This window comes from Pipra filicauda, unplaced genomic scaffold (assembly GCF_003945595.2).
Source record: "Pipra filicauda isolate LSUMZ 115617 unplaced genomic scaffold, ASM394559v2 scaffold749_size132029_pilon, whole genome shotgun sequence".
NCBI classification, from domain to species: domain Eukaryota; kingdom Metazoa; phylum Chordata; class Aves; order Passeriformes; family Pipridae; genus Pipra; species Pipra filicauda.
The window spans coordinates 54,307-76,783 of record NW_024104919.1 but is presented as its reverse complement, the minus strand read 5'-3'; the positions used below and the strand labels follow the sequence as shown (position 1 = coordinate 76,783).

Below are 22,477 nucleotides of genomic sequence, written 5' to 3'. Positions count from 1 at the left end.
CCAGAGCCCCCTCCCAGCACCGCCGACATCCTCCACCCAGGGCAGGGCGAACCCTCCAGATCCCCCTTTTCGCCCCCTCCCGCTCCCCGAAATCCCCCCCCCTGGCAGCTCCATCCCAAACCCGGAAAACACGCGCCTCCCACAACTCGCCGCCGCCGGCCCTCGAATTCTTGCCACCCGGAGCATTTTACATTCGTGATTTCTGACGGGCCCCGTGACGGGGGTCGCCGAGGAAGGGCGGGGGGACGAGGAAAGAGGGAAGAGGTTGCCCAAGCTGGCCCACTGTGAACCGCCCCACAGCCGGGGCACTCTCCAGCGGGAAACGGTTCAGGAAAAAGTGCAAGAGCAAAACACCGCCTTTTGGTCCCTCCCTTTTTGTTGCGGGCTGGGGGGGGGGACCTGGGGAACACTTTGTTTTGCTCCTCTCAGCCAATAAACCCTTTGTCGTGCAGGTTTGGGGACCTGCCGGAGCTGGATGAAGGGTGTGGGACCCTGAAAGGCAACCACTTGGATGTTGATATCTGTGTCGGTGACCACAAGTTGGTTTGCCAAAAAGCCCCTTTCCAGCTCTCCTCGCCCATGGTTGGGAAGCTGGATGATGCCTCCACCTGACACACTCGGGCATGGACCTCGTGTGGTACAAAAAAAAATGTTATTACAATTTTTTCATGGTTTATCCACCTCATTACATCAGCAGTAAATTCCTGTTAGTGACTTTTCTCTATATCTACTTTTTAATTAAGCATTTACAGAGCAGGAGAAAAATACTCCCAAACAATTTCACACACACATGGATACATCTCACCATGTCTGCATTAAAGTTGCTGAGCTCCCCTTGAGATTCTCTCAGGGTCATATAATGTTGGTTCCTGATACTTAAGAGTTATTTTTATGCTTTTATATTACTATAGATAATAATAAGCCAAGCGGCTCCATCCCTGCTTTCCTGTGCAACCCTGTCCAGGCCATGGGCTGCAGCTTTTCCAGGAGTGTGCCCTGGGAGACAGTGTCCAAGGCTTTGCTGGAGGACCTTTCAAGGTCCCTCTGGATGCCAACCCCAGGGAAGGGCTGGAGAGGTGCCAGGGCAGGGTCAGGTTGGATCCCAGGAAAAGGTTCTTCCCCCAGAGGCTGGTTGGGCACTGCCCAGACTCCCCAGGACAGTGGGCACAGCCCCAAGGCTGCCAGAGCTCCAGGAGGGTTTGGATGATCCTCTGGGGCACAGGGGGTGACTCCTGGGGATGGGCCTGGGCAGGACTGAGGGTTGGACTCGATGATCCTTGTGAGGTGCTTTCCAATACAAGATATTTTTGAGATATTCAGCGAAAATTTCCCAACCAGACAACTGAGATGTTTCCTCAGCAGTTCCAGTTGCAGTGCTGGGGTGAAGCTCCCTCATCTGGTTGGAGATCTAGGGTGAAACTCTGTTTTGGGGTCTCTTAATTTCCCCTTCCACAGGACATAGTCATTGGGGCGGCTGCAGATCCAGTTCTTCTCCGTGTGGCACAGGGACGAGCTGATCCACCCATAGTTCAGGTACCCACAGGGTCCTCCACCCCTCACCTCAAACCTGCAATGCCAACGGGACCAGAGTGAGAAAAAGGGAGGAAAGGAAGAAAACTACCTCCAAAAATTAAGAAGAGTTGGGATTTCCTCTCCGGCAGAGAAGGGCTTGGGCTGGGGGGGGTCTCTAATCCTCTGATCAGGGTTGGGGGGCAGCGACCTCGGCCCATCCCAACCCCCCATGGAAAGCCAGGAGCTGCCTGGACACGGGGCAGGAGAAGGTGCCCATCCCAGGATGGGGCATCCCAGACTCCAGGAAATCCCTGGGGCCCACCCCGGGGCTCCAGCACGGACACAGGGACCCACCTGCCGTTCAAGGCCGTGCCATTGATCCACTCCCAGCCGTTATCCCTCATTCCCAGCCCGATCCAGTGGTTTGCTTCGCCTTTATAGCGCAGAAGGAAGGCCTGGAAGGCAAAGAAACGTTGGTTTTGGCCAGTCTTGCCTTCCCCACCTCCTCTTTCCCTCCTGTGTCCACCCCCAGCCAGACCTGGGGCTTTTCCCAAGGGCTTGGCTCCCGGCTCCAGCACTGGCAGCACTTTGGGGACAGCCTGGGGGGTTTGGGGCTGATTTATCCTCTTGGTTTCCCCGTGTTTCCCACCCCGGTGCTGCTGCAGAGGCTCAAGCCCAATCCTCACCAGTTCATCCCAGTCCTCACCAGTTCATCCCAGTCCTCACCAGTTCATCCCAGTCCTCACCAGTTCCTCCCTGGTGCTTATGGTGGCCAGGGAAGCTCCCAGGGCCTCACACCTTGCCCGGCCCGTGCTCCAGTTGCCCTCAGCCTCAGAAAAATAATAACATTTTCCTTGGAAACCAGGCCAGGTGTCTGGGCACACGTGGGAGAATTCCGGCTCAGAGAACTGGCATCTCACACTGAGAACTGAAACACAGAAAGCTGAGTCAGACACGTGGGCAGCCCTGAAAAGCAGCAAAATGGGATTGATTCCTTGTTGGTTTTTTTTTTTTCTAGCAGAGGAGATTGGGGGATGATTGTCTTGGGAAAAGGAATGTTGTGACCAAGCGAGGAGCAGGTGCCTGGACCAAAGAGCAGGAAAAAAGGGAGTCACCCACTTTGGGAGCCTCCCTTGATGCCAGGAAGGTCCTGGAATCCTCCCCGTGAGGGTGCCTGGGTGGGACTCACCAGTCAGTGCCATGAGCAGGCTGAAGGTGAGGATCCCCAGGGACACACTCAGAGCGAGAACAGGCACCTTGGGGGATGTTCTCCAGTCTGACTCGGTTCTGTAGGACCCTGGAGCAGGAAAGAGCAGGGTGAGGATGGCCTGGCTCCTCTCCCCTCTGCTTTACCCTCCTGTGCTGGACCCTCAGTCCATCCCCAGCCCCACCCAGGCCCATCCAGGGACACCTCTGGGGGCTCAGGAGTCCTTCAAAGCCACTGATGTGTTTGAGGCCCTGGAGACGGATCTTCAGCCTCCAGAGGTGAATTCCACAGTGTGGAATTCAGTGCAGCTGTGCCTGGGCTGCTCCACACCCACCCAAAGGCTCCATCCCCATCCCACTGGTGCCGCCCCGGAGCGAGATGCTCTTCCCACCCCCTGCCCTCCCTCGGAACGTTTGGGGTTTTCCCAGCATTACCCCATTTGCACTGTTTCTCTGGATGGCCGTAGGTGTTCAGTGTTTCTTCCTGGACTGAAGAATTTGGCTCTTGGATTTCCTTCCCCATCGTGGCACAGAAGTCTCAGGGCCCAGGGCTGACATTTCCTGGGCTCTGTGGGGTGGGTGCACTCGGCAGCCTGGGGTGGAAGGAGAGGAGAGGCTGAGGGGACCTGCAGGCAGCTGAGACCCCCTGGGCCACAGCCCAGCCAGCCACAACAGCCCCTGTGGGGTTGGCACTGGCTCTCAGCGTTATCTTGGTGCCAAGGGGCACCATCGGGCAGGGCTGAACCCACATCTGGGAGAGGAGGCAGCACAGGACAGAGGGAGGGGAAAAGATAAGGGAGGGAAAGAGAGGGGAGGGACAAAAATTAAAGAGGAAAAAACAACCCCAACAAATTAAGCAGAAAGGAAAGAAAAAGACAAGTTTAAAAACACTTTTTTAAATAAATAAGTCATTGAGAGCTCAAAGCTCAAAGGCAGCTGAAGTGTTTGCAGGGCACAGGAGCCTGTTCAGGGCTCAGAAGAGGCACCAAGGGCTCGGAGCAGAGTTTGTGCTTTGGGGGCCCTTTTGCAAAAACACACAGGACTGAAAATAGCCTGTAACAGTTCACAGCATCTCTTCTTCTCGGGTTTTCTGTTTGTGGTTCCCCACGAGCTTGTTTTGCTCACAGGAAACCCCGCTCTGGTTCCCCCTCCCCCATGCCCACTGTTGCAGGAGCACGACCTGGTTCCCTGCACCCCAAACCAACAGGGGCAGCAGCTTTTGGTCCTCTTGGGTCTTGTGTAAGTTATTACCAGCACCAAATGGACCAACAGAAGCTCAACAGGAACGTGTCCTGATAAAACAGCAATATTTCATTGCCAAAGTGAGCTCTGAAAGCTGCAAAGGTTTGATTGTGGGTAAACAAACATGAAAAAAGCACAAAGCGATTCCCTCAGAGGGGGTTTGCAGGAGGAAGCTCAAGGAGTGCTCAGATAACAGCGTTTCCAGAGCAGTGAGAGGGTTAAATTGATAGGAGAAACAAACACAGGATGGGCCAGAAGAGGGGGGTGCTTCCTCATCCGGGGGGTTTCTGAAGTGCAACAGGATAAAGGCCAGACCTTCCCAAGCTCTGAGCTGGAGCTGAGCCCGAAAGTGGGGGAGGAATCATTACAGATGAAGGGCTTGTTATTTTATAGATGAAACTATCAGGTGCCTGGACCTGCTTGATATGGCAGAAGTTTCAGTGCACAAGTTCCGTCCCCTCATTTCAAGCCAAAATTTCAGTCCTACTTTAATTTCTGCCTCCCAGTGTGACTGAACAAATTCAACCAATTCCCTTAAAAAGACCCCCGAAGGTTCACCTTGTAAGACCCCCCCTGGTGCAGCCCGAGCTCCTGCCCAGGTTTAATCCCTCCCAAACCCAATTCTGAGCCAGAAACCAGTGGGCTGGTGAAGGTTTTAACATTTGCAAAACTGAAGTGTCAATTTGAAGCTAAAAGAGACCCAGTGCAGTTACTGATTCACCCACTCCCACTGTCATTTTTGCTCCTTTATGATGACTGTACAACTTCAACAAATTCCCTTAAAAGGACCCCCAAAGGTTCACGTTGTAAGACCCCCCCCCCTGGTGCAGCCCGAGCTCCTGCCCAGGTTCAATCCCTCCCAAGCCCACCGTGGTTTCCAGCTGGTTTGCTCCAGCTCCCCCCAAAATCACTGTTCATTCCACTCAACTGAAACAAATTAAAGTCTTTTTTATATCATTATTTGCCTCTTTTTGCCACGATTTTCTCATTTCTCTTCCCGAGAAGCAACTCTGTCAGCAACAAGGGGCTGAAAAAGCCCCAACAAAACCACTGAAGAAGCAGCAAAAATGACAAACCAGCCCAACTCCGCAGCAGACACTCAAACCAACCCCACAGTAGCAAAAGCCTCACTAAACCCTGTTGTAAAACTGTGACTTTTGGCGTTTATTCTCCCCTTCCCCTTCAACGTGCCACATTTAATTAATCAGGTGGTCATTGCAGCCCCCCCAGAGACAAGACCATGATGTGGGGGCTCAGCCCTGTCCCAGCCGTGGCTCACTGTGGGCAGGGAGCACCCACCACCCCGAGTTTGGCAGCCCAGGAGCTGCTCTGGAGTACTCACCTCGCAGGGCAGCTCTCAATGGGTGGCTGATTTCTCGGAACTGAGTCTGTTGAGCCACAGACAGGACGGGAGTCAACCACAGAGGCGTGGTTTTCAGTTTACAGCTCTTTGGCTGTTTTGCTGTTCTCCAGCAACTCTCAGTGTGGTTCATTTTTGAAGGAACAAAGTCCATTTTTTGCACCTTACTTACTTACAAATATTTAAAGATTCCCAACCAAGGGATCTGTGATGGGCTGGCCCTGGTTGGTGCCAGATGCTGCTCTGTCACCCCCCTCCTCACCCGGGCAGGGGACAGAATTATTCCAAACTGTCACCTCGTGAAAGCTGCACAGTTTGGAGCCAGAAGAAATGAGAAGCTCTTGGGGATGTATGACCAGCATTGTGACATCTGAGAAACCCAGGGGGAGGCTGTTGGCTGAAGGGGTCCCACGTGGCTGCTCATAAGGCTGGGATGGAGGCTCTGCACTTTAAATACCATAAAAGATGGACCGGAATGCACCCAACCAAGCACAAATATTGACATAATAATACTTATGACCTTGTTATACAGCCTTTCATTAATATGGGGAATTGTTTCCGTGAAGAAAAGCTCAACAGTCGTGATGAGGGGAGTGGGGAAAGGTATCTCAGGATTGTGCCCAGCGGCTCCTGCCCCGGCAGTTTGGAGCCCAGGGGCACCGAGCGCTGACGATTTGAGTCACTGCTTGTAAAAACGTGCCGGGGACTGGCAGGAGAAGCAGCAGCGCGTTGGCTCCAGACCATGGAAACTGTTCCCCGGCATTTCTTGGCTCCGCGGGGGCGTTAAAATCGCTGCGAGGGGTTCCCACCGCCCACGTCTGAAAGAGCCGCAGCGAGCGTGGGAACAGAAGAAAAGACAAGAAATAGAGTAAAATAGAATAAAAGGCTGCACCGAGGGGTCCCCCCGCCCCGTGTCACTGAACGGGCGGTGTCGGGGGTGGCCAGAAGGGCTGCGCCGAGCGGGGTGGGAGCTGTGAATAAAATATAGAAAATAGAATTAAACGCGACAGCAGAGCCGCAGCGGTGCTGCAGGAGCTGCCCGGAGGGACAGACAGACCCTGCCTTGGCTCGTGGGACCCACCCCCTGTCACTGAAGAGCTGCGACGAGGGGCGGGCGAGGAGCGGCGGCGGCGAAAGGGCCGCCCCGGAGCAGGGAGATGGGGGGGTTGAACGGAAAAAAAAGAGAGAGAAGGCAATAAAAGACCCGCACGGGGGGTGACCGAAACAGCGGCACCGGTGGGAGGTGGGAATCGGGGGGTTGTTCGCAACCGGCTCCCCCGGAAAGTGAATTTTACAAGTCATTTTTAGTTTTTATTCTTTTCGCAGTTCGATTTCTCCTCCGCCTCCCCCCCCCGCCCTCGCCTCGCCCACCCAGGGCGACTTTCCCCGGCCGCGGTCCTGCCCCTGTCCCGGAAGCTGTCCCGTGGGTGCCGAACCCGCGGGAATCGGGATTTTCTCCCGCATTAACGGTGGGTTTTGGGTGCGATGGAGATTCTCAGATCCGGGCGGACTCCGTCTGGCAGATCCACTGCAGCCCCGTGTCGCAGGCGCGGGGGTCGATCCTGTCCCCCTTGAGCGCCCCGCAGGCTCCGGGACCCTCCCCGAGGTCCTGCGGGAACCTGCGGGTGCGGGAGGGGGCCCGTGTCACCCCCGGGGGGCCCTCGGGGGACAGGGGGGTGCCCACCCCGACCCCCCAGCGCTCCTCACCGGCTCCAGTCCGGGCGGGAGCCGTTCACCCACGTCCAGCCCATGCCGGGCGCGGGCACCGAGAGCCCGATCCAGAAGTGCCGCGTGGGTTTCCTCAGGGTCTCATTGAGGGAATCCTGGCCCGGGGAAAGGGGCAGTGGTGGCGCTGCCGGGCCGGGGATGGTCACCCCAAAATAGGCTCCATCCTCACCCCGAGACCGAGCCAGGCCCATGTCCCTTCCCCCCGGTCTGCCACGGGCACCGCGGGGAATTTGGGAATGAGGGGTGTGATCCCAGGCTTCTGGGGAGCCCTTCGCCCTCCCCTGGGGTGCCTCCAGCCCCTCTGTCCCCTCGGTCCCTTCACCAGCTCGTCCTTGTCCCACGGCATCGCCATCACGGCCCCGCGGTCCCCGCAGTCCTCCCGACTCCCGTGCCACAAGTTCATCCTTTCCGAGACCCAGTAGCACTTGGTGCTGCCCAGCATCCAGCCCACGGGGCAGAGCCTGCACCCCTCGGCCTCTGTGGGACAGACAGACAGACAGACAGACAGACGGACCCTGGCGCGCTGAGGTACCGTGGGAGGACAGGGGGAGGCTCCAGCCTGGCTTAAGTTTGGGGAGGGGGCATCGATGGGACCCCCGGGGGGTGGGGGGTTACCTCGCGGGGGGCACAGGATCCTCCTCAGCTCCCTGAAGGTGCCGTCCAGGCTGGCACAGGGGGGTCCCAGGGAGGTGTTCCCCCACCCCGAGGTCGCCTCGGGCTGTGCCCTCTCTGCCACCCACCAGGACACTGGGACAGGAGGTTGCCCAGCCCGGTCAGGGGCACTGGGGGGGGTGGGAAGGGGCAGAGGGGTCCGGGTGCCCCTTCCCACCCCCCAAACTCACCACACAGCACCAGGGACAGCGCCAGGGCAGCCGTGAGGGCCCCGAGGAGGCAGCGGGGACGGTGCGGGGGGGCTGTGGTGGGGACCCCCCGGGGTTCTGGAAAGCCAGATCCTACAGCTGGGGGGTGGAAAAGAGCACCCATCACCTCCTCACCCACCCAGAGCCCGGGGCAGGGGGTCCTGGGGCAAAGCACCCTGGTGAGACCCCCCCCAAACCCCTGCAGCCCCCCCTGCCCAGGAGCAGGAGGAGCTGGGTGCCCCCAAAACATCCCTCTGCTCCCTCTGTTGGGGGGTCCCAGCTCGGAGGGTGGGACAGCAGCCAAACACAGCCTCGAGAAAACCCCCCAGCCCCTCCTCCCTCAATTCCTGCCTCAGTTTCCCCACCCTGAGCAGCTCTTGGGGACCCCAGGGGTGACATCACCCCACCCCCAGCACCCCCCCCCGAGTCCCTCTTCCCCCCCCGATCTGGGGGGGGCCAGCAGACACGACCCCCCCCAGTACCTGCCCCCGGGGAGGACGGGGGGCTCCCCGCAGCCCCTCGTTTCCTCCACTGCTCTAAGGCCGTGTAGCCGTCCTGGTCCTCCATGTCCCGCCGCTCAGCGCCGGGGACCCGCAGTGGTCACAGGAGGAAGGCACAGGAAGCCAAAGCGCCGCTGCCCCCCCGGGCTGGTGTGAACTGGCAGCGGGTTCGGAGCTTCCTGTTCCCCTCTCAAAGCCCCACAACTGCTGGGGGGACTCGTCCTGACGGCCCCTTGAGGGATGGGGGTTCGGGGGTCTGTGCCCAGAGGAAGGAAACCCACGGGAAGGGACAAGGAGGACAAGGAGCCACAGCACGAGGTGCTGGGAGAGAAAAACCATTCCTCACACCCCCCTCCTAAAAATGGTGAAAATAAGAGATCAAGGTGTTGATCAAGATCTCTAAGAGATAAGAATCGATAAAATATCATCAAAAGGAGCGCAAAATGAGAGAATTGCTCGATAAAGCACCAGTTCTGTCCAAAAATAGATGCAGTTTTCACAGAGCTCATGCCTGGTTTTCCCAGCCGTGTCTGTAGGGTAACATTGGCTCAGCAGGAAGCCCCACTTCTCTTGTCCCCTAATGAGGAGCAATTTTATTAGGCTAATTAGTCACTGATTAATTAGTCCCTGATCTCCTTTTTTTCTCTGCCAGGCACAGGCCAGCACAGGCTCCGCAGGCTGCAGGGCTGCTGCGTCCTGCTGGGGCTTGACCCATCGGTTTTATTTGCCCCAAAAAGGGGAAAACAGCCCCGAATCCCTTCACCCGAGTGGAGGAGGGGACAGAGTTCTGGCAGAGAAGTCCAAAAGTCAGTTTTGCCCAGCTTGGGAAGAAAAAAACAAACAGAAGTGAGGTGGGACCCCCCAGCAGCTCTTGTGTGCCATCTCCCCCCCCCAAAGCCCTCCCCGGGGTGCTGGAGGGTGACTGGGCAGACTGGGAGCACTGGGAAGGGGCTCAGCCTCCCGTCACCCCCGGGAGCTCCAGGGCTCCGAGAGCCGGGATGGAACGCGGCGGAGGGAGCAGGGGAAGGGACGGGGCTGCCGGCGCTGGACGGGGCACGAGGGACAGGTGGGGAAGGCAATAAACAGTAAAACGATGACGAAAGAAAAAACTCGGCGGCGGCGAAAGGGCCAGTGAGTCACACACGTCCCGTTTCACACCCACACGGCACAGCCACGGCGGGGGGATCAAAAAACAGCCAATGGGAAGCGATGGAGAGCCCCCGTCAGCCAATGGGAAGCGTCGGAGAGCCCTCGGCAGCCAATGGGAAGCGTCGGAGAGCCCCCGTCAGCCAATGGGAAGCGTCGGAGAGCCCCTGTCAGCCAATGGGAAGCGATGGAGAGCCCCCGGCAGCCAATGGGAAGTGACATGTCCTGATGTCAATTAAACCACACTGAGAAGCTGCTGGAGAAGAGCAAAAAACAATTGAAATTGTGTCAGTTGCGGAGTTTGTTTCCTAGTTTATGACTAAACCGACCCTACCGCGAAATCTCCCAGTCACTGAGAGCTGCCCTGTGAGGTGAGTACTTGAGAGCAGCTCCTGGGCTGCCAAACTCGGGGTGGTGGGTGCTCCCTGCCCACAGTGACCCACGGCTGGGACAGGGCTGTATAACAAGGTCATAAATATTATTATGTCAATATTTGTGGTTGGTTGGGTGTATTCTGGTCCATCTTTTATGATATTTAAAGTGCAGGGCCTCCATCCCAGCCTTATAGGCCAGTACCTGCAGCAGCCATGTGGGACCCCTTCAGCCAAAAACCTCCCCCCGGGTTTCTCAGATGTCACGATGGTGGTCGTAAATCTCCAACAGCTTCTCATTTCTTCTGGCTCCGAACTGTGCAGCTTTCACGGGGTGAAAGTTTGGAATAATTTTGTCCCCTGCCCGGGTGAGGAGGGGGGTGACAGCAGCACCTGGCACCAACCAGGGCCAGCCCATCACAGATCCCTTGATTGGGAATCTTTAAATATTTTTAAGCAAGCAAGGTGCAAAACAAATACCTTTGTTCCTTGGATGAATCACACCGGGATCTGCTGGAGAACAGCCAATACTACCAAATTTGTAAAAGTATGAAACATTCCCCCGTGGCTTTGCAAGGGAACAGGCAAACAGCCAGAGAGCTGTAAACTGAAAACCATGCCTCTGTGGTTGACTCTCCTCCCCAACTCAGTGGCTCAACAGACTCAGTTCCGAGAAATCAGCCACCCATTGAGAGCTGCCCTGCGAGGTGAGTACTCCAGAGCAGCCCCTGGGCTGCCAAACTCGGGGTGGTGGGTGCTCCCTGCCCACAGTGAGCCACGGCTGGGACAGGGCTGAGCCCCCACATCATGGTCTTGTCTCTGGGGGGGCTGCAATGACCACCTGATTAATTAAATGTGGCACGTTGAAGGGGAAGGCGGGAATAAACCCCAAAAGTCACAGTTTTACAACAGGGTTTAGTGAGGTTTTTGCTACTGTGGGGTTGGTTTGAGTGTCTGCTGCAGGGTTGTGCTGGTTTGTCATTTTTGCTGCTTCTTCAGTGGTTTTGTTGGGGCTTTTTCAGCCCCTTGTTGCTGACAGGGGTTGCTTCTCGGGAAGAGAAATGAGAAAGTCGTGGTGAAAAGAGGCAAATAATGATATAAAAAAGACTTTGATTTGTTTCAGTTGAGTGGAATAAACAGTGATTTTGGGGGGAGATAACCAGCTGGAAACCACGGTGGGCTTGGGAGGGATTGAACCTGGGCAGGAGCTCGGGTTGCACCAGGGGGGGTCTCACAATGTGAACCTTTGGGGGTCCTTTTAAGGGAATTTGTTGAAGTTGTACAGTCATCATAAAGGAGCAAAAATGACAGTGGGAGTGGGTGAATCAGTAACTGCACTGGGTCTCTTTTAGCTTCAAATTGACACTTCAGTTTTGCAAATGTTAAAACCTTCACCAGGGCACTGGTTTATGGCTCAGAATTGGGTTTGGGAGGGATTAAACCTGGGCAGGAGCTCGGGCTGCACCAGGGGGGGTCTTACAAGGTGAACGTTCGGGGGTCTTTTTAAGGGAATTGGTTGAATTTGTACAGTCAACATTTGTGACGCAGAAATTAAAGTAGGACTGAAATTGTGGCTTGAAATGAGGGGTCTGAACTCATGCACTTGGACTTCTGCCAAGTCACAAGATATGACTTCCTTTCATTTCTGAGCTTTGTCCTGTTCAGCTTTGGAAACCTTGAGGGTGCTGAAGCACCACCCTCTTCTGGCTCATGCTGTTTTTGTTCCTTTCTCCTACCAATTTAACCCTCCCACTGCTCTGGAAACGCTGTTATCTGAGCAGGTCCTTGAGTTTCCTCCTGCAAACCCCCTCTGAGGGAACCGCTTTGTGTTTTTTTTACATCCATTTACTGACAAACAAACCTCTGCAGTTTTCAGAGCTCACCTTGCAATGAAATATCGCTGTTTTATCAGGACACATTCCTGACGAGCTTCTGTTGGTCCATTTGGTGCTGGTAATGACTTAAACAAGACCCAAGAGGACCAAAAGCTACTGTCCCTGTTGGTTGGGGGTGCAGGGAACCAGGTCGTGCTCCTGTAACAGAGGGCACGGGGAGGGGGGGGAACCAGAGCAAAAGAAGCTCGTGTGGAGCCACAAACAGAAAACTCGAGCAGAACAGGTGCTGTGAACTGTTACAACCTACTTTCCACCCTGTGTGTTCTTGCAAAAGGGCCCCCAAAGCACAAACTCTGCTCCGAGCCCCCGGTACCTTTTCCCCCCCTGAGCCCTGAACTGGCTCCTGTCCCCTGCAAACCTGTGAGCTCTCAATGACTTATTTTTTTAATAGTTAAAGTGCCTTTAAACTTGTCTTTTTCTTTCCTTTCTGCTTAATTTGTTTGAAGTTGTTTTTTCCTCTTTAATCTTAGTCCCTCCCCTCTCTTTCCCTCCCTTATCTTTTCCCCTCCCTCTGTCCTTTGTGCCACCTCCTCTCCCAGATGTGGGTTCAGCCCTGCCCGATGGTGCCCCTTGGCACCAAGATAATGCTGAGAGCCAGTGCCAACAACTCAAGGGCTGTCCTGGCTGGCTGGGCTGTGGCCCAGGAGGTCTCAGCTCCCTGCAGGTCCCCTCAGCCTCTCCTCTCCTTCCACCCCAGGCTGCCGAGTGCATCCACCCCACAGAGCCCAGGGAACGTCAGCCCTGGGCCCTGAGGCTTCTCTGCAAGGATGGGGAAAGGAACCCAAAGGCCAAATTCTTCAAGCCAAGAGGAACCACTGAACACCTGCAGTGATCCAGAGGAACAGTGCAAATGTGGTAATGCTGGGAAAACCAAATGCTCCAGGGGAGGGAAGGGGGTGGGAAGAGCATCTCACTCCAGGGCGGCACCAGTGGGGTGGGGATGGAGCCTTTGGGTGGGTGTGGAGCAGCCCAGGCACAGCTGCACTGAATTCCACACTGTGGAATTCACCTCTGGAGGCTGAAGATCAGTCTCCAGGTCCTCAAACACACGTTGGTGCCTCTGAAGGACCCCCCTCAGATCTCCTGCCCTCCTGAGCCCCCAGAGGGGTCCCTGTCCTGGGTGGGGTTGGGGATGGACTGAGGGTCCAGCACAGGAGGGTAAAGCAGAGGGGAGAGGAGCCAGGCCATCCTCACCCTGCTCTTTCCTGCCCCAGGGTCCTACAGAACCGAGTCAGACTGGAGAACATCCCCCAAGGTGCGTGTTCTCCTCGCTCTGAGTGTGTTCCTGGGGATCCTCAGCTTGAGCCTGGCTGGAGCACTGACTGGTGAGTCCCACCCAGATACCCCCATGGGGAGGATCCCAGGACATTCCTGGCTCCGAGGGAGGCTCCCAAAGTTGGTGACTCCCTTTTTTCCCTGCACTTTGCTCCAGGCACCTGCTCCTCGCTCAGTCACACCTTTTCCAAGAGAATCATCCCCAGTTTCCCTCTTCCAGCTGCTGGAAAAAAACCCCCAAGGAATCAATCCCATTTTGCTGTTTTTCAGGGCTGCCCACGTGTCTGACTCAGCTTTCTGTGTTTCAGTTCTCGGTGTGAGACCCCCTTTCCCTGAGCTGGAATTCTCCCACGTGTGCCCAGACACCTGGCCTGGTTTCCAAGGAAAATGTTATTATTTTTCTGAGCCTGAGGGCAATTGGAGCACGGGTCGGGAAAGGTGTGAGGCCCTGGGAGCTTCCCTGGCCACCATAAGCACCAGGGAGGAACTGGTGAGGACTGGGATGAACTGGTGAGGACTGGGATGAACTGGTGAGGACTGGGCTTGAGCCTCTGCAGCAGCACCGGGGTGGGAAACACGGGGAAACCAAGAGGATAAATCAGCCCCAAAACCCCCCAGGCTGGCCCCAAAGTGCTGCCAGTGCTGGAGCCGGGAGCCAAGCCCTTGGGAAAAGCCCCAGGTCTGGCTGGGGGTGGACACAGGAGGGAAAGAGGAGGTGGGGAAGGCAAGACTGGCCAAAGCCAACGTTTCTTTGCCTTCCAGGCCTTCCTTCTGCGCTATAAAGGCGAAGCAAACCACTGGATCGGGCTGGGAATGAGGGATAACGGCTGGGAGTGGATCAATGGCACAGCCTTGAACGGCAGGTGGGTCCCTGTGTCCGTGCTGGAGCCCTGGGATGGGCCCCAGGGATTTCCTGGAGTCTGGGATGCCCCATCCTGGGATGGGCACCTTCTCCTGCCCCGTGTCCAGGCAGCTCCTGGCTTTCCATGGGGGGTTGGGATGGGCCGAGGTCGCTGCCCCCCAACCCTGATCAGAGGATTAGAGACCCCCCCCAGCCAAAGCCCTTCTCTGCCGGAGGGGAAATCCCAGCTCTTCTTAATTTTTGGTGGGAGTTTTCTTCTTTTTCTTTTCCCTTTCTCACTCTGGTCCCGTTGGCATTTGCAGGTTTGAGGTGAGGGGTGGGGGGCCCTGTGGGTACCTGAACCAGGGCAGGATCAGCTCGTCCCTGTGCCACACGGAGAAGAACTGGATCTGCAGCCGCCCCGACAACTTCGTCCTGTGGGAGGGGAAATTAAGAGACTCCAAACCAGGACTTTCAACCTAAATCTCTGACCAGATGGGGGAGCTTCACCCCAGCACTGCAACTGAAATTTTCAGGGTGAATCCAAAAAATCAGGTACAAGGAACCGGTGCTATCCCCCATCCTTTGGACCTTTTGAGCAGCAGAAGTGTGGTTTGCACCACAGAAAACTTGCTCAAAAGGTTCGCACAAATGCAACTGGTATTTATACAATTTGCCTTAAACGCATTTTTATATGAGTACGACATTTGTGTAGCCATATTTATATGAGTATGACATTTATGTAGCCATATTTATATGAGGACAACATTTATGTAGCCATATTAATAATAGGTGGAGAATAGGCGGAGCTCAGGCCGGTGCTTCTCTTGGCCCTCCATTTCAGTGGGAGGTAAATCAGCCTTTTTTCACACTGTTTTCAGCCTTATTTCAAGCTTTTTCTGCGGTGGCCACGGTTTGGGGGCGGTTTTGGGGTGAGAAAGGAGCCTTTTATTGCCTGTTCTCACCCTCCTGGTACTTCCGCATCACTCCCGCTCTTCTCACCCACGGCGCGTGCTGATTGGCTGATTAAACCACGCCCCCTCGCTCCCACTGGCCGCTCCTCCCCACGCTCCGCCCCCTCCCTTTCCCCGGCCTCAGAGCGGACCTGCTTGGGAACTGCGCCCCCCTGTGGGCAGCGCGGGAAAGGCGCAGGGCGGACGTGGTTGAGGACTGCGAGAGCGGGGTCGGGGGTGCCCGTTTTAAGTGGAAAAAGGCGTATTTTGGGGCCGGTTTTGCAACGTTTCGCATTAATAAAAAGCAAGTGTTTATAAAACTGAAGCTTGAAAGCTGCTTTTTAAAATCGTTGCTTTGTTATACACAAAAAAACAAACAGTTTGGGTCTATTGTCAATGATTTGTGATGCCCCCAAACCACCAATTATTAATTGTGAACTAATAACTGTGTGCTAATCATTGTGTTATTAACTGATTTTTATATCCCAAACCCACCATTTGGGGTGAATTGATGACTAATTTAATATACCCCAAACAATGGGGAGAACCCCCCCAAAATCCTCAGGGGAGTGGGTGCAGACTCCAGGCAGGACCTGGCTGACCAAAACAACCTCAGTTTTGGGTGAGATCTCCATTTTTGACCTTTTATTCTGCAAAATAACCTTTCAGCACCGCGAGCAGTGGTGACAGAACAACGCTCAGCTGGGGCACCAAACCCCTAAAATAACGAGGGGAACCCCCCCAAAACTTTTTCAGGAGCAGGTGCCAACTCCAAGCAGGAGCCACGGGTGGGAATTCTGAGGCGGAATTTCCGTTTTCGACCTTTTATTCTGCAAAACCACCTTTGGCCCCCATTCTGGAATGGCCTCTGGAAACCAAAGAACCAAGCCCCCACCATGTGACAGTTCAACCCCATCCGTGTGCCAAGGGCTCCTTTGTGGTGTCACAGCCTGTCCTCTCCATTCCAGAATGGGCCCTGGCAACCAAAGAACCAACACCCTACAACCCCAAAGTGAAGCCCCACCTTTGTGCCATGGGCCCTCTTGTGATGTCACGGCCTATCCCCTCCATTCCAGAATGGCTGCTGGAAACCAAAACACCAATGTCTCACAGCCCCTAGTGCAGCCCAACCCCTGTGCCATGGGCCCCTTTGTGATGTCACAGCCTGTCCTCTCCATTCTGGAATAGCCCCTGGCAACCAAAGAACCAACACCTCACACCCCCACAGTGCAGCCCCACCTGTCTGCCATGGGACTCTTTGGGATGTCACGGCCTTTCCCCCAGGAAAGAAAGCCTGGAACCTTTGGGTTTCAGATGCAGTTGGGGGGCCACCCTGGACACTCCATGGGCAGCAAGAGCTTTCTGTGCTGGCCCTTTTTGACTGGCAGGAATCTTCAGCTGTGTTCAGTTTGGGCAGTCAGACTGGCAATTTCAGCACAGGGCTCCTGCAAGTGAACGACAGCCCTGCCCTCCAGGAAAGAAACCCCTTACCCTCGGTCTCTTCTCCTGTGCCTTAAAACACAACCTGCAGGGGAGCTTTCTGGGATCTCTTCTCTTGGGAATTGGGAAGACAGACCCGCTCCCATGTTTAACACCTCAGGCAAAACCACCCTTTGAACACCTTTCCCAACCCTCCCCAACCTTTCCCAAAGCCCAGATTTTACAGGTGTCCTGTAATTCTGGCCCAATCTCACCCAAGCCCACAAACCAGGACAGAAACCTCTCAGCCTCACGCTGCGTCCTTCCCATTGCTGTGCCTTATGTGCAGGCAAAAGGCCTTAAAACCAAGTCCCCAAAATTCATGGCCTGTTCTTTTTCCCAGAAAAGAAGGCGTGGTGAAATCTCCAGACCAGGGAACTGGAAGATCTCCCCAAAACTCCTTTGGTACACGCTGCAGGGCCAACGATTCCTCTGCTCTGCCCTGTCGGCGCTGCTTTGTCTCATCTGGGTCCCCAGAAACTGTCAGTGAAAGCCGGGGAATAAAATCTCTGAGCAGTTGGTTGGGTTCCAGAGGTGACCCTACTTCATTCAGCACCCAAGGGACACAGCAATTGCTCTCTAACACCTGTACATCAGTTCTCAAAACTTTTAACTATTTCTACATTTTAGCAGACAAACGAATTCCTGTCCATTGGCTTACCAGTTTTCTGCAGGAATTCTTCTTCTCTCTTCTCTTGGCTCTTGATTTCTCACTTTGCATGATACTTAGTCCACAATTTTTGTCCTTTTCTTGTCTTTTCCCTGGATAGAGAGAGCCTCAGTAACTGTCTGTGTTAGTTTTGTCTTCATCTCTGGTTTCTCTAAGGGTCTTTGTGGTTGAGAAATTCTGCCTTCTTGGTGTCCAGGTCTCAAAAATAGATTTCTCTGCCGGTTCTCTGAAATATGGTAGGCCTTAAGGTTTTACTTTGTTTTTCTAACAAATGGCCATGGCCCCGAACATGTCCATCATCCATTGTCTCTTGCCCCCATTCAATCTCCTGCCAGCAGTTTCTCCCCACTGCTGGGTGGGTGTGATGGTTTCAGTCTAGGCCTTCCTGGAAACCAGCTTGTAACCAGGAAGGAACTAGGAAGGTGACCAAGGAAGTATTCCATGCTATTCCTTTACGTAACCTAGGGTATAAATAAGGCATTGATAAGATAGTTCGCTCTCTTCTCTTCCGGCGAGGTTGGAGAACGGTGGTCCCTGTCTGGGCCTGGCTTATCTGGAGCTGAGGCCTACAGTAACTGCTGTTATCGGCCACGCGTGAGGGGGGAGTGCTGGGCTGTGTCCAGACGTACTGCTTTCTTTCAAGGGAAGTGGTGAGCTCTTGCCAATTCTTCAGCTTTGCTGGGTTTTTAGATTGTGTAGATCTGTTTTATTATTTGTCCCTTTTCACCCTATTTTATCCTTTCCCTTCTCCCTTCCCCCCTCTTCCCTTTGACTTCGGGAAGCTATTTGGGGTCATAGATTTATATACATATAATTCTCATTGTATATCTCTGTTTTATACATAATATATATATATTTTTGCTAGAACTTTGGCTGCCTGGTTTTTCGTTTTTTTTCCTTCCCTCTCTGGGAAGGAGACCCTGTTGTCGAGTTTCGGAGACGTGGCAGGAAGCCAACTCCAAACTTGCACAGTGGGCTCCTTTGTCAAGCACTAGAACTTGTTGGGTAACAGGCCCAGTCCTGTTGCCTATTTTTCGTGGGGATGTGCAGGAGGGCATTGAGTCTTCCAGGAGCAAATTGGCAGAGGACCCCAAGCTGGCTTGCAGTGTGGATGTGCTGGAGGGTAGGAAGGCTGTGCAGAGGGACCTGGACAGGCTGGACCTCTGGGCCGAGCCCGTGGGCATGAGGTTCAAGAGTGCCTTTGGTGCCTTTGGGGCCTCTGGCCACAAGAACCCCCTGCAGCTCCAGGCCGGGGGCAGAGGAGCTGCAAAGGGTCCCCGTGGGAGAGGCCCTGGGGGTGCTGGTGGACAGAGGCTGAACCTGAGCCAGCGGGTGCCCGGGTGGGCAAGAAGGCCAAGGGCAGGCTGACCTGGATCAGAAAGAGTGTGGCAGCAGGAGCAGGGCAGTGATGCTTCTGCTGGACTGGGCACTGGTGAGGCCACAACTGGAGTGCTGTGTCCAGCTCTGGGCCCCTCAATTCAGGGAGAACCTTGAGAGGCTGCAGTGGGTGGAGAACAGGGCAATGGAGCTGGGCAAGGGTCTGCAGTGCATGGCCTGTGAGGAGCAGCTGAGGGAGCTGGGCTTCTCCAACCTGGAGAAGAGGAGGCTCGGGGCTGACCTTCTCCCTGTGCACAACTTCCTGACAGGAGGCTGGAGCCAGGTAGGGGTCAGCCCCTTCTCCGAGGCAACAGGCGACAGGACAAGAGGACACGAGGACCTGCCTGTCAGGGGCTGTTTGTCAGGGACAGGAGCAGGACTTTTTGGAGAGAAACAGGGATTGGGTATTGAAATGGGCTGCCCAGGGAGGTGGTGGAGTCAGCGTCCCTGGAGGTGTTTAAGCAAAGACTGGTCATGGCACTGAGTGCCGTGGTCTGCTTGACAGGCTGGGGATGGGGCGTAGGCTGGACCCCGGCTGATCTCAAAAGTCTCTGCCAAGCTCAGGGACTCTGGGCTTCTGTGCCAGCCCAGCCTTTGGGGACAGCGTGCTGGTGGCTCCGAGGCTCCGTCCTTGCCTTGCCTTGCCCATCTCCTGGCTGCCAGGCAAGGGCCTTGTGACATCACAGCCTCTGTGGAACAGCGCGGGGGCTGAAAACTGTCAGTGCTGCCTCCCCGTGCCCAGAGCCTGGGCAGAAGTCGGCTGGCAGGGACGGGCAGAGACTGTGCAGAGGTGTCAGCTCGTCCCGCAGCAGCACGATGCCCAGCCAGGGCATCTCCTGGCTCCTCAGGCTCTCGCTGCTCCTGCTCTTGCCTGGCCCACTCGAGCCTTGCAGCCGTGCCACAGGTGCCATTGCTGAGAACCGGGCTTTTCCTTGGATGGCCCCTTGCCAGCAAAGGCAGGAGAGGCTGGAGAGAGGGGAAGGAGGGGGGTCAGGCCGCTGGGATGGTGCCGGCGGGCCGTGAGCCCGAAGCCAGCAAGGCCTTGGGCCCACACGGTGTCAGGGGAGGACTGAGAGCCCCCAGGGAGGAGGAAAGCTGGGCAGGCCCCAAGGCTGCTGGGCCTCTTCCTTGCCAGCCCTTTGGCCAAGGCCCCGAGGCAGAGGTGGGGCTCAGCCCCTGCCCAGCAATGGGGCACAGGCTGAGCCCCAGGGACACCAGAGCCAGGCGGCCTGAGCTCTTCTTCCTGCAGCGTCTGCCTGGGGCAGCCCAGCCAGGCCTGAGTCTCTGCAGGAGAGGCCAAGCCCAGCCAGAGAGGGCTCAGCCCTCTGAGGCTGCACTCACTGCAAAGGGAACAAAACATTGGCCCACAGGACATCCTGCCCCCAAATGGAGAACTGGAAAGGTCAAGAATAAAAGAGTGAGAGCAGCTGGGCCCCTGCTGGGCTCATACTGGGACCATCCTGGGAGTGACTGCAATATTACTGGGAGTATGTGAGAGGCACTGCAACCATACTGGGATGACTGGGATCAAACTGGATTTGTACTGCAAGTGTCTGCAAGTTCCTGGGGCCATACTGGGACACATACTGGACACATGCTGAGATCATCCTGGGAGCAACTGGGACCATGCAGGGGCAAATGGCCTCCTCCAGGCAGTGACTGAAAGTGCCTGGGGCCAGACTGGACTCAGACTGGGAGTCCCTGAGAGGGAAAGGAACCATCCTGGGGGGGACTGGGAGCAACTGGGACCACCTTGGGGGCAACTGGGATCGTATTGGGAGTGACTGGAAGTGACTGGGCCAGCAGCCGCTGCTGGCGGGGCCCGGCAGGCCTTGGCTGGGGGGAGCCGGGCGGCCTCTGCGCGTCCCGCGCTGGGGAGGGGACAGGAGAGGCAGCACAGTCAGGGCAGGGCTGCCTTGAGTCAATCCTCTGCTGCTTTACAATCTCCTCCAAATTCTTTGGATTTCTTTGGGGAACTTTGTTCAACTCAGCTCTGTGCTGCTCAGTGAGAGCACTTTCCATGACCGGGCAGGAATTCTCACCCTCCCCATTGCTCTCAGCCTGAACCCTGGACAGCTCTGAGGTCCCAAAGGGCTCCCTGTGCCCCAGTGCAGACTCAGGAGAGCTGCTCTGCCCACAAGTGACCTGCTGCTCAGCACACAGGTTCCCTGTGCTATTTGCACCTCTCTCTTGGTGGATGATCCACTTCAAAGATGCCTGGAAAAAAAGTGGGGTTTTGTGAAGACTCCACTTGCAAAATCAATTCCTCCCAACTCTTCCCTCTTTCCCTGTGCAGCTGAGCAGAGGGCGATGCAGAGGAGTGCTCAGGCTCTGCTGCCTGGAGCTGTCCCTGCCAGCAGCTGCTTCCCTGGGCCCAGGGTTGGGCCCTGGCAGTGCATCCAGAGCCCAGCCCAGCCCTGGGTGCTCAGCTCTGCCCTGCAGAGCCCTCCCAGCACAGGGCACTCTGGTGCCCAGGGGCACCTCTGGCTGGGCAGGCTCTGATGGTAACGTCAGAGCAACCCTGAGGAGGCTGGAAAAGCACCACTGCTGCTGCCTGTGAGGCCCAGGGGGCTGATTTCTGACACTCCCTGCGTCATTGCCCTCAAAGAAGAACAGCTTTGGATTTTCCATGCTTCCTCCTGAATGGAGACATGAATTGATCTTTCTCATTGCCCGTCCCTGGGACCCTGAAGCAGAACACTGGAAGTACAGGATCCTTCCCTTTCAGGATGCCCCTGCCTTGCTGCATTTCCTGAAAATTCCTCTTAGAAACCCCCAGCAGTCATTTGGAGCTGTGATCATTCCTGACATGTGCTGCACCGTCTCGACAGCAGAAGGGCCCTGCCCTGCCTTCCCCTGTCAATTGGGGTTTGCTCCTTGCCCACAGCCCTTCTCCCCCAGCCCTGGAGCAGCTCCCTGGGCCAGCTGAGAGCTGCCCCTGGCAGGCAGCAGAGTCCCTGCCCAGCAGTGCCCTGGGCTGCAGGACCCTGCTCTGCCCCACAGCCCTGGGTACCCCTGGTTGCACCCCCAGCTTCACAGCTCTGTCAAAGTGCTCCCCAACAGCCCCCTCCTCACCCATCCCATCGGCTGGGGCTGGGCCAGCTTTAGGAGATGCCTCCAGGAGCTGCCCCTGCACTGCCCTGCAGCCACAGACTGCCCGTGTGCAGCCCTGCCAAGATTCCTCCTGCAGGGAGCTCTCAGTCACCCTCCCAACCCTGAGCCCCTTGAAACTCTGTCTGTGCCCTGCTGGTGTCCCTGAGCTGCCCTGGCAGTGCCCTCAGCCCTGCTGGGCTGTGCAGAGGAGCTGCTCCTGGGCAGAGCTGTCTCTCTGCAGCGCTGCCCGCTTGCCAGGAGCTCCCTGTGTGCCAGGAGCCCGGCCCAGCTCAGCAGCACAGACACAGCCCCAGGCACTGAATGACCCTCGGGGGTTGGGGATGAGTCCCTGAACATCAGACAAGGAGCAAGTTCAAGAAACCTCTGAAGAATTCCAAGTCAGATCCAAGTCCACAGTTTCTCCTGGCGTTAATGGGTCCCACTGAGGGCCAGCACTCAGAAATTGTCCCCTGCTTCCAGTCAGAGCCGAAAACTGGAGGCAGTGATGACAGGTGGGGACAAGCAAAGTCCTGGGGTCTGTGATGCTGAATAAATCTGGATTTGTTTTGTTCTTGCAAAGGGCCAAGGCCTGACCCCCAGCCCTGGGAAGGGAGATCCTGTGCCTGCCTCATTCCTCAGGGCTCTTGCTGGGGCTCTGGGATGTGGGGATGTGCAATGGCAACGGCAGGAGCATGGGGCAGCACCTCTGTCTCAGTTGAGTGAGACTGAAGTGTTTTGCTGAGGGGGATGAGTTATGAGGAAAACCAAACTCCTCCCTCTAAGGAATGGTAAATCGGAAATGAAGAGACTCCAATTGAGGAAGTATGGAGAAAGGAAAAATAACAGCTCTTTATTAAAGGATATCTGTGTATTGGCACAACAACAAAAAGGGGGAAAAGTGGAAAAGGAGAAAAAGGGGCTCTTCCCACGAAACTCCCGCTGTCTGTGGCTGGCTGTGGCCGGGAATTC

The 22,477-nt window shown here is 55.9% G+C and overlaps 3 protein-coding genes across 6 annotated transcripts; 1 reads left to right on the top strand and 2 right to left on the bottom strand.

Annotated features, from left to right (window-relative positions):
* Positions 1–1,225: 1,225 nt before the first annotated feature.
* LOC114000542 (C-type lectin domain family 2 member D-like) lies at positions 1,226–5,480 on the bottom strand. Of its 3 annotated transcripts, XM_039389603.1 has the most exons (6): positions 5,303–5,480; positions 3,154–3,311; positions 2,702–2,809; positions 2,259–2,440; positions 1,867–1,967; positions 1,226–1,567 (listed from the first exon to the last, which is right to left on the bottom strand). In XM_039389603.1, exons 2-6 carry the CDS (start codon positions 3,239–3,241, stop codon positions 1,393–1,395), a joined length of 654 nt encoding a protein of 217 aa, XP_039245537.1. In that variant the 5' UTR covers positions 3,242–3,311; positions 5,303–5,480; the 3' UTR covers positions 1,226–1,392. The 3 variants fall into 3 exon arrangements, 2 of the variants coding, with proteins under 2 accessions (XP_039245537.1, XP_039245536.1); XR_005566566.1 differs by lacking the exon at positions 5,303–5,480 and having other exon boundaries at positions 2,632–2,809; positions 3,154–3,510; XM_039389602.1 differs by lacking the exon at positions 5,303–5,480 and having other exon boundaries at positions 3,154–3,510.
* A 1,175-nt stretch (positions 5,481–6,655) lies between these two features.
* Positions 6,656–8,938, bottom strand: LOC113989061 (killer cell lectin-like receptor subfamily F member 1). Its single transcript, XM_027723261.2, has 7 exons — positions 8,877–8,938; positions 8,391–8,587; positions 7,891–8,007; positions 7,664–7,795; positions 7,371–7,525; positions 7,028–7,143; positions 6,656–6,939 (listed from the first exon to the last, which is right to left on the bottom strand). Exons 2-7 carry the CDS (start codon positions 8,473–8,475, stop codon positions 6,816–6,818), a joined length of 729 nt encoding a protein of 242 aa, XP_027579062.2. The 5' UTR covers positions 8,476–8,587; positions 8,877–8,938; the 3' UTR covers positions 6,656–6,815.
* Positions 8,939–9,777: 839 nt separating this feature from the next.
* LOC113989060 (C-type lectin domain family 2 member B-like) lies at positions 9,778–14,875 on the top strand. 2 transcript variants are annotated; one of them, XM_027723260.2, is made up of 6 exons: positions 9,778–9,925; positions 12,518–12,675; positions 13,035–13,145; positions 13,404–13,585; positions 13,858–13,958; positions 14,260–14,875. In XM_027723260.2, exons 2-6 carry the CDS (start codon positions 12,588–12,590, stop codon positions 14,417–14,419), a joined length of 642 nt encoding a protein of 213 aa, XP_027579061.1. In that variant the 5' UTR covers positions 9,778–9,925; positions 12,518–12,587; the 3' UTR covers positions 14,420–14,875. The 2 variants fall into 2 exon arrangements, with proteins under 2 accessions (XP_027579061.1, XP_039245535.1); XM_039389601.1 differs by having other exon boundaries at positions 13,035–13,585.
* Positions 14,876–22,477: the final 7,602 nt, after the last annotated feature.

What these genes read in the sequence shown, in the direction of transcription:
- LOC114000542 (XM_039389603.1), bottom strand. Translation starts at nt 3,241, where the DNA reads ATGGGGAAGGAAATCCAAGAGCCAAATTCTTCAGTCCAGGAAGAAACA. An exon ending in TAAGCACCAGGGAGGAACTG is followed by an intron (nt 1,968 to 2,258) that starts GTGAGGACTGGG and finishes TTTGCCTTCCAG; the next exon opens with GCCTTCCTTCTGCGCTATAA. An exon ending in GGCACGGCCTTGAACGGCAG is followed by an intron (nt 1,568 to 1,866) that starts GTGGGTCCCTGT and finishes TTGGCATTGCAG; the next exon opens with GTTTGAGGTGAGGGGTGGAG.
- LOC113989061 (XM_027723261.2), bottom strand. Translation starts at nt 8,475, where the DNA reads ATGGAGGACCAGGACGGCTACACGGCCTTAGAGCAGTGGAGGAAACGA. An exon ending in GATCCTGTGCCCCCCGCGAG is followed by an intron (nt 7,526 to 7,663) that starts GTAACCCCCCAC and finishes TCTGTCCCACAG; the next exon opens with AGGCCGAGGGGTGCAGGCTC. An exon ending in CGTGGGACAAGGACGAGCTG is followed by an intron (nt 7,144 to 7,370) that starts GTGAAGGGACCG and finishes TCCCCGGGCCAG; the next exon opens with GATTCCCTCAATGAGACCCT.
- LOC113989060 (XM_039389601.1), top strand. Translation starts at nt 12,588, where the DNA reads ATGGGGAAAGGAACCCAAAGGCCAAATTCTTCAAGCCAAGAGGAACCA. An exon ending in TAAGCACCAGGGAGGAACTG is followed by an intron (nt 13,586 to 13,857) that starts GTGAGGACTGGG and finishes TTTGCCTTCCAG; the next exon opens with GCCTTCCTTCTGCGCTATAA. An exon ending in GGCACAGCCTTGAACGGCAG is followed by an intron (nt 13,959 to 14,259) that starts GTGGGTCCCTGT and finishes TGGCATTTGCAG; the next exon opens with GTTTGAGGTGAGGGGTGGGG.